The sequence below is a fragment of the Archocentrus centrarchus genome, chromosome 9 (genome assembly GCF_007364275.1).
Source record: "Archocentrus centrarchus isolate MPI-CPG fArcCen1 chromosome 9, fArcCen1, whole genome shotgun sequence".
Classification (NCBI taxonomy): domain Eukaryota; kingdom Metazoa; phylum Chordata; class Actinopteri; order Cichliformes; family Cichlidae; genus Archocentrus; species Archocentrus centrarchus.
This window is the reverse complement of record NC_044354.1, coordinates 18,350,558-18,364,937: the sequence shown is the minus strand read 5'-3', so window position 1 is coordinate 18,364,937 and position 14,380 is coordinate 18,350,558. Positions and strand designations below refer to the sequence as shown.

Sequence of the window (14,380 nt, the reverse complement as noted above, 5' to 3'; positions counted from 1 at the left end):
GTTTTTAAAGTGTGGATGTTGGCGGCATGATTGAATGTGGAAATAACATGAGATGTGGTTAGAGGCTGTGGGAAATAGATTGTTTTTAGACATTCAAAATTAAAAATATCTACAGGAAACGAGGTGCTTTAAATTTTTGTGAATTGCTTTTATTCAAACAAAGGAGGAAAAAAAATGTGTGTATTTAATTATGAAATAAGGCTAGGAGGATTGCATGTAAATACACACATTTTTATTCAAACAAAGGAGGAAAAAAAATGTGTGTATTTAATTATGAAATAAGGCTAGGAGGATTGCATGTAAATATTTGTCAATGAAGGATGAATGCACGTTTGGATGGACTTGAAATCCTTATATAAAATTGTCTGTTAGAGAATTGAATACAACCTATCTGTGGATACCCCCTTTATCCACAGATTAAGTTGGAATTAAACGTTCTTAGTTTCTCAGAAGCAAGTAATTTCTTATCATTTCTCATCCCTCCTTTGGGCAAGATCTGCCCAGACTTTAATACAAAAGAAACCATTTGCATGTCATTTTCACATTCAATCTAAGAGAGTTACAGGGCTTGGGGGGGGAGGGAAATGTCACGAAAAGGAACAGACTAGCACAAATGGAATAATAGGGAGAGCTAAAATACATATCATCTGTATATCTAATGCATAACACACAGGGTGCAGCTTGACAGAAGGGTTTCTTCAAATATCTTTATGCTTTTTCACTGAAAAGTAAAATATAGCAAGCTGATTCCTTGCCATGGTGTAACAAGCAATGTCATCAGTACTACAAGACACCATTGCCTTTACCATGTTCTATTGTGTGGATAATGCTTTCAGACCATTTCAATAGATTGCTGGGTTACCGTTTTAGCTGAGTGTGCAGGATGAGGGATGAGGCTGGGAGCTGAGGAGGCGTCTCGAAAAATAACACAAAATGCAGCATCTCCTCTCTGCAGCTGAGGGAAGCAGGCGATAAACTTCCACACACCGGGTGGTAGATATACACAAACTCATAGTGCAGGAAGGTACATATTCAGCCCCTATAATCTGTAAGACATTAAAATAAAGTTCATAAAAAAACATGGCAGCTATAGCCTTAGTAAACAGAAAGAAAAGTTAAATAAAACAAATACAAAAAACCATTAGCAACACATGTAAGGTGAAAAAAAGGTCAGTATTTAATAATAATATGAAATGGCCTTTTTGTTTTCTCTATTGTAATTTTAACCAGTTCTTCTTCTACTTATAATACTGTAGCTCTAATCCAGCCACTTTCTTGCAGCATTTGGCATTTGCTTAGCAGTGGCAAAGCAGCTGCTGTGGTCACAAGTGGTAATTACAGGATTCTGGTACATTAAATTCTGCTGGGCCCTACAGACTATCAATCAGCGATTTTACTGTGCATAAAACCAAGCAATTTAGTGTTATTGGTACTTTGTGCTGAATAAATACAGTTGTTTGCACAGTAAGTGTGGCACTGAAGAATGACAACTCTTCCAGGATGAACCTCACCCATGGCCCTGAATTGAATAAGTGGAAGAAAATGGATGGAATGAATGGATATATTTCCATTAAAATATCTAGCTAGTAGCTAAACTTTATTAAAACTGATGAGTTGACAACTTCAAGAACAGCCAAAAATGAAGCAAGTGCAACAAATCAAGAGATAGTGGCTGTAATTTCTGCTGAACAATGCTTTTTAATTAGAGTGAAATTCTCAAAGAGTTGTTTAGAGCCCAGCTCCTCTGTTTTTCCCACGCTGGGAGTCTCGGTCTGCTTGGAACATCTGCGCGGAAATGCTGTGTCCGGCAAGTTGTTGCTGAGCCAAGTCTCGGTCAGAAGAAGGCAGAAAGCCCAACAGTTTCTCTTCTCTTTTTGTACACTCAGTCTTATCCAGATATCTAATTTAAAGTTGGCCAGAAAAGTGAGGAATAGCTAACTTGAATGTGGTAGCCTTTTGTATAATTAGCAGCATGCCCTCCTAGTCCTCTTTAACTTCAGTTCACACCACTTCTGTTGACATAACTTGTTCCTCCAGGCCCTGCTGCCGGCCTCAACCTTGTACTCTGATGTTTTGGCAACATGTTTTCCAGGAAACCACTCACTCCACTCTCATGTTGCCAGAACAGGTGTTCGAGTAAAATTAGTGTACCATTAAATCAAATCTGAAGCTGTTCAAACTGTTGTTCAAGGTTAAAAACAATAATTAAAACAATAATATTTCACTAGATAGACAGCTTTTTTTTTATCTTCTACCATCTATGCTGCTTAGCACCTGCATAGGCTGGATTTATATGCATTTATATCTTAAGCAAATTGTCTTTATATGCTTAGCGTAAACTTTTACATCCTCGGCAGAGTTCAATTTGATGGCATGATTTTCATCTTCCTGTGACCCAACAATCACACCCCAACCTTCAAGAAGTACTTCAAGTGAAAACCAAAAAACTGTGTTTTAGACAATTCATTTACTATCCCCATTTTTCTTTACAAGTTCAAGCAAAAACAATGGTCCAACAGATGACTACATTTGAATGCATATTTGTATGAAATATATGGGAGGCCAGCAAAGAACATTCCAGCTTAAAAGTATTATGACAGGCAAACCTTGATGCCCCCTTCCCCCTGTCTCCACTTCTCTTGTTCTCTCCTTCCTTCTCATTTCACCTCTCCCTGCAGGCTATGCCCAGGGGTTAAAGGAAAACTTAATATGAGCCGTTAAAAAAAAAATGGAATTGCTGTTGGCAATGAGCTTAATCACTCAGTAGAACATTTAGGTGCAGTAAAACATCCTGGGTGGAGGCCCCCCCAGCCAACTAGATTGATCTATGACTTTATTCACCCGTCTCACATCTGTGAGGGGAATAGCTAGCCATATCTGACCCTGACAAACAGATGTTTAACATTACATGGCTTGGCAGCGATACGGTAGCTCTTTACTGCTAGCATTGACATTATTATGCTTCGCCAGTGAACTTGTTTTTTTTTGTTTGAACTACTCTCCTGCTTTCTAGCAGAAGCCCAAATTGCTGGTGTCGACCACCATAAAAAAAAAAATATGAAGTGTGCTTTTGTGTGCATTTTGTGTGCAAGCGAATGTGCATATCTCTACTTCTGTGAGCATTTTAGCTATGCAAATACTTGTGTGTGTAGGCGGCCCGACAAATGTGACAGACAAATTTATGTGGCCAAGCATCGGTAGTACGAGGGACTGTGTAGCCATCTGATTATGCATGTGCATTCCACAACTATCCTATTTGTCCTTTGTGTGGTGGTGTGGAAATGCCATTTCTCCTTTGTTTGGGAATGTTTTGAATTTGATCAGTCACATAAATCTATTCAAAGTCATCTCTGCATGCTGACCTTATAATGGAGGTGGTTGCCAAGCAATTACATGGCTTGCCTTCTCTCTGGCTGAACAAAGAGAAACAAGCCTTGTGTTTTAAACGGATGAGCAGTGAAAAGGTACTCAGTGCCTATTTTTACCATATCTAGCTGAAAAGCTGACTGAACAGGGATTTATCACATTTCTACCGAGACTCACACATGCACTTAGACACAAAATTAAACACATGTATACAGTACATCTGCAGGCGCAGATATACTCGCGCTCATGTTTATTCACATGCTATCCTCTTGTTTGAACTGGTTGATTTGCTTCCTTTAAAAGATTGCATTGTCATTTCATGCTAGCAAACAAATTAGGACTCATCATCGCAGGAAAGGACATTTTGGACACTATTTGGTCAGCTTGTAGCAATTTGAGAATGGCCGATGGACCGTAAAAGAGGTTTTTTTTTTTTTTTTGTAATATGCATGAATCAGGCATAAATCAAAGCTGGCTGTACAGTACTTGATAAATATATCTGTTGTGTCACCACAGGATTTGCTTTTAAAAGATAATGGAAATCATAGATTAATTCATGATACAGTTCGGTTGTGATTGGCTGCTAATCTAAATGCTATCACACTGCAAGACAGTCATCTGTGATAGATCACAACATTTGTGTAACTGAAAAAAAACCTCAAAAACAGCAAAAAAAAAGAGGAAAATATTTATTGACTCCATTTATAATGCATGAAATATAATTAATTAGCTCTCAAATGCTTGGCACAACTGTATCAATAATGTATTGCTAGAGGAAGTGATACAATTTATTGCCTTATCAATATTTTGTCCCACCCCTAATAAATGGCAAAAATATGCAAGGCAGTCAAAAAGGAAGGCATAACTTACAATATAAAACATAAGCCAATGCTTACTAATGACAGACTTCACAAGCAAAATTCAGATAGCAATTTGTGATTAGTTTGGCATGTAATTCTCAAGCTTACTGACAAAGCAAAAAGACTGGCTCTCTGTACTCTTTCTGCTCCTTCCTTCCTCAATCTCACTCTGCCTTGCCTCATTCCTTTAGTTGCCAAAGATTGGGCAGGGTACCAAAAAGTTGACTTAGAGCTGTCTGTCTGCTAGCAGGCTTCTTGCTGGGATGGCAGTCAAAACCAAATGACTTTATATCTGTGTTCCTGCAGGAAATGCCATTCAGGCCTTTGGTTATGGGATCGACAACACACAGAACAAAAGTGTGTCTGTCCCAGGCCCCTCAGCGACACCGAAGCCAGATCCTGGATGGCCAGGGTACTTCTCAGAACAACCTCCTGTGACTATCCCAAAGGTAATACTTTTTCATAGATTGCTTCATTAAATGGGATATTATAGATGTGATGGGATGTGATGTGATGTAGAGTTATTATGTACTGCCTGCGTGGCAATCAGGTAAGCTCTACAGCTTGAAGGTTACTAATATGAAGCTCATGCGTAAGTTCAATAAGGAAGATCTGTAATCACTCATCTGCCTGCTTTCCCGGGTGTTCGGCTGCTAGTCTAGCCTTTACATCACCTCCACTTTCCCACGCTGTCAAACTCAATACTGACGTCATTACTCTAGTCCAGTCATCTTCTTGCCCGTCCTCTTCAAGCCAGTTAGCCTCCTCTCTGGATGCTTAAAACCCCAGTGCTCTTCCATCCTTCTCCCTTTCAGACTCTCATTCATGCGATGGTCTCATGGTGAGTTGATGCCAAAAAACTCAATTTTGGTTCATCTGACCACATCACTTTCTCCCGAGCCTTCTCTGAATCATTTAGATGTTCACTGGCAAACTTAAGACAGGCCTGCACATGTGCCTTGAGCAGGGGGATCTTGCGGACACTGCAAGATTTCAATCCATTACAGCATTAGAGTGTTACTAGTAGCTTTTTCAGGATGTTCCATGCACAGTTTACCCAGAGCAACAGCAAAAAGACAGTTGCACTCCTAGCCTATGATGGCCTTTCAGCCCGAACACAGGCTCTCTCTCCTCTCTTCTGGCCTACGACAGCCTTCCAGCCTGATTGCAGGCTCTCTCTCTCTATCCTCTTTCTCCTGGCATTTGACAGCCACTAAGCCTTATTGCAAGGTTTCTCTTCTTTTTCCAGGCCTCTGATGGCCCTTGAGCATTATTGCAGTCTCATTCTCTGTTCAGCTTGTGTTTTCCTGTTGCTATCTGGACCCTTCCCCACCGTTTACCATCATTAATTTCAGTATGCCCATTTATATGCATGTCTATTTTCAGTGCCTTGGTCATGCTACAGCTAACGATCATGTGTTTTTATTCGATACCTAAGATTGCGCTTTCTCTTTTGGGGCTCCTGTCCTAAGTCTTATCCCTGCTGTGATTCGGTTCTGCCATGATCGTTCATCGGAGTCTAATCGGCAAAAAGATTCATTAATTTCTCTATCTCAATAAATCATGTTCAGTTCTTCCGAATGATCTCTCCTTATTGAAATGAAGTTTATATGTAAGTTCAATAAGGAAGATCTGTAATCACTCATCTGCCTGCTTTCCCGGGTGTTGGGCAGCTAGTCTAGACTTTACATCACTTCCACTTTCCCACACTAGTCCAATCATCTTCTTGCCCACCTTCTTTGAATCAGTCAGCCTCCACTTTCAGTGCTTTTCTGTCATTCTACCTTTGAGACTTTCATTCGTGCAACCCACCTCCTCCCCATCGCTGCCTCACCCAAGTCACTCAGAGCTCCATCCAAGCCTCCAGCTTCATCTTTACCACTACCAGCATCTAGACTTTGGGGGTCCCTATCCAAAGTCTTATCACTGCTGGAATTTCCTTCTGCCATGATGGGTCATCGGAGTCTAATCCCCAAATAGATTGATTAATTTCTCTATCTCAATAAATGATGTTCAGTTCTTCCGAATGATCTCTCCTTATTGAACTTGAGATTGATCGTGACATATTTAGGTCAACCCACTATGCAAATTTTAAGGAAATGTGGTGTTTTTTGGGTGTTTGGCAAAGCACTTTCCAGCAACTTCTTTGCATACATTTGTTAAAATGGACATATTGCAAGAAGAACCACAAAAATACTCCTCCACTGTATCAGTGAAAGGCGGATTTTGTACAGTGGCATAATAATAAAACTCAACATGCTGCACCATTCACATTCACATCACATACAATCTCTATGCTTGTTAAAGCAATTGGCACATCAAAACAGACGCTTTATGATAACACAGTTTATGCTACACCCAAGATGATGACATGTGGTTGAAATATTATATTTTTCTCTCAGACAAAGAAATGGTGAAAGGAATGGGAGGTGGGGGTTTAATCTGGATTAGAGGTTCTAAAATACTGGCCCAGGGCCTGTTCTCTGCTAAATGCTGTCTACTCTGAAGACTGCAGTCAACTCAACTATAACTAGGTTTACTGTCTGGAGCAGAAAAACATCACTTTTTTTTCTTATTTTTTTTTCTGTGCTGCACAAATGCATGGGTCTTTGTCCTTTAATACAACTGTTCTCCATTTTATCTTCAAATAAATGTAAAAGTGACAGAACCATATTATCCACCAAAGAATCCTTCTTTCTGTCTTTCTTGGACTAAACAGAAATATTTCACTTTACACTTTAGGTCGAAGAGAGGCTTTTCTTTTTATCTAGCTCCTGAGTTTGATTAGTTTTTACAGTGAATTATGGTCGTGTTTTACAGATGTATTTTAGATGTGCTGTGCAGCCTTCTAAAGTAAGACTAATGATGCTTTTCACCTTTGCAGGAGACCCAGTTACCCATGTTTGGCTGCAGTATAAAGCTGTGCTTTATAAAACATTCTGCTGCTGGTGTTGTTGTTCATGTAATTTTTCAGTGACTGTTACATATCCAAATTCAAGTAATGTGCACGGTTTAGGAATGCAAATTTGTGTTCTGAATGAATGACTAACATTAAGACATCTCACGTCACAGCCATTAAATGTTCACTCTGAAACTGAGTCTTGCAGTTTTATGCTTTGCACACATACCCTCATTGATTAGAAGACAGGAAATTAAAACCTTATGCCACAATTGCTGGTTTTGAGCCTTGTCTTTTGTCTTGAATTCTTAGTTAGCATATTAAAGTTTGAGTTTCTACTTTCGTTCTCTTGTTATTTTTGTTTATGAAGTTTAGCTTTTTGTTTATTTTATGTTCCAAATCCCACTTGCTCCCTATGATTATTCTAGTTCTGTGATTTCTGTTGGCTCATTTTGGACTCTGCATTTTTGTGTCAACCTAATAAAACAGCTCACTTTTTGTTCATTCAGTCTGCCTTCTGCACCTTGCATTTGGGTCCCAGTTCTGCAAACCCTGACAGTATGCTGTGACCAGACATGGACCAAGCAGACAAAGCAGTAGAGTTTGAACAGCAGCAGGTGGCTCTCTCTTTTTTTAAAGGGTGTTGGAATTGAAGCTATGAATCACCCCTGAGAGTGAGCCCATCTCCAAAGGGAGTCACCAGGGCCAAGGAGGGTGGGGTGGGGTGGGGGTGTGGTCCTGGGGGAAGCCATGCCTCAAATGGTGTCAAATCCTCAGGTCCAACCTCCACCAGAAGTCAGAGTGGTTTTAGTGTGCAGCTAGATAGCCACCTACCTGCTGTTGCTCCTGTCAGCCTGCTTCTAAATCTCTACAATCTTCAAAGAGGGACTGTGGCCCATGGTGAAACAGCACATTGCAGCGTCTGCAGCCAATTCCTCCGCCTAAGTGTTTTGACGCCAGGCTGCAGCCTTTTTCATTCCCTGTGTTGGTCGACACCAAGCCCCAGCCAGCTCTGCGGACAATGGTCACCAGGTCAACACCAGTCCCTGTGCTGAGGATGATGGACACCTCACTAAAAATAGCTCCACCCAGCATCTCAAGAGAGCTGGTTACCCCAGAGACTGAGCCTGCTAGCCTGGAGTCTGAGTATCCTGTTCCTTAGCTGGTCTCCTGTGAAAATGTTTGTCCTGAGTCTGTTTCCCCACTGCTGGCTACCCCTATAACTATGCATTCTGCACCTGAACCAGCTATCCCCTTTGAGAGTGGGGTCCCTAAACCAGAGCCTATGTATCCTTGGCTGCCTGAGCCTGAGTGTTCTGTGGTGCCCAAGTTGGTGCAGCCCAATCCTGAGCCCAAGGAGTCCTGTGCCTAAGCCAGTAGAACTTGATACAGTGTTACCTGAGCCAGCCTGCCAAGCTCCACTCCCTAGGCCAAAGCCTCAGTGGCCATCCGCTCAACCACCTGAGGGACTTCCTCTCTGCTGCTGGCCACCTGTCTCGTTACCCTTCTGTTTACACTTCCCTGATCACCCCTTTGTATAAAAATAGCTCTGCATCTGTTGTGCTTTCCAGTGTTTTCCCCTCGTGTATTCCTGTGATTCCTCTGGATTTCTGTTGGCTAGCTTTTGGACTTTGTGTCTCCGCATCACCCTTTTAAAACGGCTCACTTTTTGTTAATTTAGTCTGCCTTCTGTGTCTTGCAATTGGGCTCCCATTCTATAAACCCTGACACCCTAAAAATGTTGCAAAGAGGAGAATTAATGAATAAGCACTGCTGATAACATTAACAGTGTGTATGTTTGGGAAAGGTAGAGAAAGAGAGAGGATGGCAGAGGGGGAATGGGTGGTGAAACTGGTTTCTCCAAAGGTTTTGTGTGTATATGTCAGTATTGATGCACTGCTCAGTGCCTGTCTCACTGCAGCATGGTGTTTAATTTATTGTAAAAATGGTAATTAGGAAACAATAAGACGTGTGATTACTCAAGCAGGAAGTTTATAATTAGAGAGGGAGCTGGTAGCGACATTTTGGGCAGCCCTGAGTTCTCAGACAACTATGCCTGGCAATTAAAACTTGTCAAACTTCCATGACAGATAAATTGAGGGAGTGTTGTTATGGTATGAGTCCTCTTGGCAGAAGACTCACTGTCCAGACCTGTAAATCTCACTGTGGCTCATTGAGTAAACATGTGGGCTGAAGCTTGGCCCTTTGAGCACTGTAAGGATGCATCCATATTGGGTATAATCGATCAGTGCTATGCTCCCTCTCGCAACTCCAGTGGTGAGTATTCACACGTGTGTGTTAAAATGTGCATCACAATCGACTGATACATTTCTTAGAGCAAACTATTTTTTTTTTTTTAATGTCAATTATCACTCATTAAAAGTGTCTTGACACCAGGGGGCAGGTTCCTTCACCAACCAGTTGGCTCAGTTGGCCCTCACAACCTCATGGATTTGGACATATGTTTTGTTGGCATGCTGACTATGTTTATTTTTACACACCGTTTGGTTAAGAAACCAAAATTACTTCTCTGGCGAGGCACTAAAGTCGCTTGGTTACTCTTTGGAAAAGATTATAGTTTAGATTAAAACACCATTTCACATCAGTAACCGCATCTTATAAAGCTCATTTTTTTTCAGCGATGCATCGACCCAATTTTGTATCAATCACCGCTCCTATACCGACTCGAAAAGGTAGTTTTTTTTTTATCACTGACATTGAGCTGATCTATGCAGCCAGTCTGGTAATTTCAGTTCTATGTTGTTCAGTATTTTCTATGCCATGCCTTCAGCAGCAGTGTGCTGGTGGTGAGGTGTTCTAATATAGTATGGATGAAGATAACTGCAAACAGTTACCGGTTTTGAGGTATTTCATGTCTGCTACATCAAAATTTTCTTTGCAGTAGTTTGTGAATTGATGAAGGCTGAAAAACTCAGACAAGTTTTCCTTGTCAGCTTCTCTCCCTCTTACTCTCACGCTTGCTATGTTCATTATTTATTGGACCTGCGTTAACATAACAAGTTGTCCTCAACTCCACTCTGTCTGTGTGTGAGGAGGTACACACATATAAAATTGAGGGCAGAGAAAGACAGCCAAGTGCAGCATACTAAGCTGAAATGAAACAAGTGCAAAAAAAATCAAAATAATTTTTTTTTTCAGTTTTCATTTTGGTTATTCTGGTACTTATTAATAAACACAAATGTGATTAATATACTTAAAAATACTTATTAGTTACATTTTGCTTTAACGAGTTTGAAAAGTAATGTTTAAGTTGAACCTGATGTTGCCTTACACAAGAGTATCTGCATCAGTATTGGAAATGAAAAAGTTGCATCAACTGGAGATTTTACGTGTACTTATTCTCACAACCGCAAATAATGACTTGATCCTGATTACTTTCTATTTATCAGTGATCAATACTGATGATAACGTATCATTCTGGTTACAAGTAGGTATCAGGAGCCTACCTACTAGTCATATCTATGGGAGAGATTACAAATGATGACTGGCTATTCAATAGGCTGATAACAGTCGATGTGGATACTGTCAGGCTGTTGTGTAGTAGCTCTAATATGAACACAGTCTTTGTCTAAATATAGACCACTTTGCATAAAGCAGTTTAATTCTTTGATAAGTCATTTATACATCACACAAACGACGAGAATATATGAATATATGTTAATTCACATAAGTATATGTGAATCTGCTGTTTACCGAATTTCCAAAACATTTGTTTATCTCAGTAGGATAAACCCTCACTTGATGATGCCAAGGACTCGGCTCCAGTCTCAGCAGGAGGTATTGTGTTATTGCTCTCTGCAACAAGCAGATATGCATTTTTATTTAAATCATATACTGTGTAAAAGGATATGACTTTAAAAGAGATAAGACACTTATATATGCAGTCAGTTATTTGAACATATAGTGGTTAAAATTCAGTTGAAACAGCAGCGAGGTTTGATTTAGACATCAGCTAAACTTTTACCTTTGAAACAAGTTTACTGTGTTTTCAGAATTTGGCATGAACAAGGTGAAAGCACGGAGCTATCCTGCCTTGTTTCAACAGTTCATGCTGCTGGTGGTGTAATGGTGTGGGGTTATTTTCTTCTCACACCTTTAGTACCACTTGAGCATTGTTTAAACCCCACAGCCTACCTGAGGTTTGTTGCTGTCCATGTCCATCCCTCAAACCAGTAGAACACCTTTGGAACATGGTGGAACAGGACATTCACATCATGCATGTGCAGCTGACAAATCTGCAACAACTGTGTGATTCTCTCATGTCAATATGGACCAAAATCTCTGATGAATGTTTCCAGCAGCTTGTTGAATCTGTGCCACAAAGAAATAAAACAGTTCTGCAGGCAAAAGGGGGACCGACGTGGTACTAACAAGGTGTACATAATAAAGTATCCAATGAGTGTATGTTGACAACATATCCTTCTGATTTGTGTATAGCCAGCTGTCACACTTAACTTTTTTTTTCCCCTACCCCTTAAGTCTCCCTCCACATGCAGTTACTGAATGTCAGTACAGAATGTCATTTCACACCAATTACTTACTGAAATTGGGCTCAAATATACTTAAGTATCGTATAAAGCAGCAAGGGTGAAAAGTGCCTACTTTGTTTGTTTGTTTGTTTGTTTATTTTATTTTATTTTTCCTGTTTTTATTATGTGTTTATTTGAAATTTGATGACAAAAATGTAATGACTCCCAATGGTGCTTTTGTTATCTTTCCTGCAACTTGTAAATAAAACTTTAAACAACTTGTGTATGTGATCAGTCTCCACACCCCCATCACTCACAGACACAGACACACACACACACCTAACAAGCAGTGGAAGGCTGGTATTGTCTGTGTTCTTGTGTAACCCTGTCACTGTTGATTTTCAGCTCAATTGAATGGAACTGCCTGTGGAAAAAGGCTACATAACTCAGGGTTACTCAATAACTAGTCTTTCAAAAGATCCTGTTTTGCTGTAAATTTGGCAGTTTGTTTAATGAATAAAAACAAGTGGTGTCTACATGTGCAGTTTCTACTTAAGTGACAAGTCACGTGCCTTTTTTAATAGTTTAAATAAATACTTTTGTCTCTCTGCTTGTGAAAAATTAGTACATTTTGACATTGTCTGTATTCTGTCATGGTTTATGCATATAAATGCATGTGTTTGTGCTTTAGCCCTTTTGTTCATGTCCGTGTAGCTTATCAGAAGCCTGAGTGTATGTGTGGATATTGGCTTTAGCTACAGATCTGGACTCATGTCAACAGGCTGCTGCCACACATCACTGCCCTTGCTAATTAATTGGCTTTTAGTCGCGGATGTGTTTGGTGCATTGTCAGGCTACCCACTGCTGCTCCTCCACGCACCCCTCTTTTTTTTTTTTTTTTTTTTGGCAACTGTCATTTCAATCATTTCTTTGTAAAGTGTGAATTCACAAACACAGGTACTGTGATAACTGCAGCTATTCAATACACCTCCTTTGTCTGCCTCATGCTCCCTGCATGCTTCCTCCCCTCTACAGAAGCAAAAAATGTGGCTGTCTTGTTAAAATAATTCAACAGTTTTCTTGTTTCATTATTTATTTTCTCATTTATGTGTTGCCTTGTTCTGGTGGAAGATGAAGTGCATCAGAGTAAATTCTTTTTATTTATTTATTTATGGGGGGGGGGGGGGGGGGGGGGGGTCTGTGCACAGGGTAATGGGCAAAGATGTGGTGAAGATGAGGTGAGGAGAAAGGGGAGGAGGGGGGGAGAAGGAGGAGAAAATGCTTCATGTTGTTTATGATGTGACTCTGTGTTGCTGTGCTGGACTGCAAATTGTACCTTTGCAAATGGAGCAGGGCTGCTTTAACTTGAAGGCAAATGGTTATGCTTTGTGTTACAGAAATCCAAGAAAATTAAAAAAGTATTCAAAGTGCTAACAATTTTGTGCAAAAGCACATAATTAAACTCACTGTAGTGCAGGTACAACGGTGGGACTCTGGAGGCCACAGAATTTAATGTCTGCCATAATGTGAACAGTGTGGGAAAATAAACTTCATAAGTTTATTTTTTCTGTTGCGCATAAGAATAAACATTGTAGCGTTTTTGATTGTGCACAGTCAAACAAAGGGTCTTGCTTTCTTGGGCCTCCACTTGCTGTAAGACTCATGAAATATTGAACAGAAACCCATAGCCGCCGCCGCTGGCTTCTGTAGTGTGTGTTTGGCTTCGTGGCATGTTTTTCTTGTAAATAAAGTCTGTAATGATAGCTTTAAAAACTGTTTAGAGACTTGCTGGCACAACCTAAAAGAGTTTGTGGGGGGAAAAAAAGAAAATGCGCACAAGAAGCTTTCCTTTGTTGCCAGCTTGTTTAAGAAGCAAGTAGCATACTGAGCAGCACAGGTTTGAAATATACTTCACATCTCAAAACATTTGGTAGATCAAACACTCAATGTTCATGCCAAAGTGCGTATACTATGGATGCCATTTCTTGCTTTGACTTTTTGAATTATGTTTTCTCTTCATCTATTTAACACTGACCCTTCCCCGACTCATCTCCCTTCTGTCTCCCTGTGTCTTATCAAATGCCAGAACAGGAAAGCAGCATGAGTTGTGAGTCATGTCTAACCTTTGCACATCTCTCTCCCTCTTTGTGTCCCTCTATCTGCCCAGTATCCTCAACCAAGAGGTGGTGTCACGGGCCTGGGAGAGGATCACTCTTCTTGTCTCTATGCCAGTGTCTGGGTTCTGCTTCCCAGCCTGGCTTTGGCTCTGGTCCTGGCCCAGCATGCCTTATAGAAGCGCCAGGAGGAGAAAAAAGAGGTCATCCACCCACAAGCTGATCCCAAATGCAGAAGGTGTTATTTCTGAGACTGATATAAAGAAGGCTGAATCTCTGGACAGTTGACATGGGTGGCATTTATGAAAGAGGAAAACGAAAGGCCGAGAGAGGTGGAAACGACTGAAATTTTACAACTGTGAATTTGTTGTTCATTTATCGTATCATTCGGGCAGACCACAACTGTGATGGACCACATGGCTTTACAAAGGACCCTTGGTATAAGAGGCCATGAAGGCCATTCTCTGACTGAGACGCAAAAACTTAGAGGACTGAAGCTGCTCATGTCAGAGACTTCTGCATTTTTGTCACCAAAGGAGGGGGGGGGGGGGGATGAACAACAATTAAAACTAGGCAAGGCAAGATTGTCAGAAAAGAATATTTTCCAGAGAGAAAAGGAATGAGCTTGAGGTAAATGTCGTATAGTGAGAT

General features: G+C 40.5%; 1 protein-coding gene across 2 annotated transcripts in view; it reads left to right on the top strand.

Annotated features, from left to right (window-relative positions):
- The window catches only part of LOC115785593 (GDNF family receptor alpha-2-like), a 66,623-nt gene extending 52,243 nt beyond the window's left edge, over window positions 1-14,380 (top strand). For both annotated transcript variants that reach the window (XM_030737342.1, XM_030737341.1), the window contains exons 7-8: window positions 4,533-4,675; window positions 13,783-14,380. In XM_030737342.1, coding sequence (XP_030593202.1) covers window positions 4,533-4,675; window positions 13,783-13,908 — 269 coding nt within the window. In that variant the 3' untranslated portion in view covers window positions 13,909-14,380. The remainder of the gene's footprint in view (window positions 1-4,532; window positions 4,676-13,782) is intronic.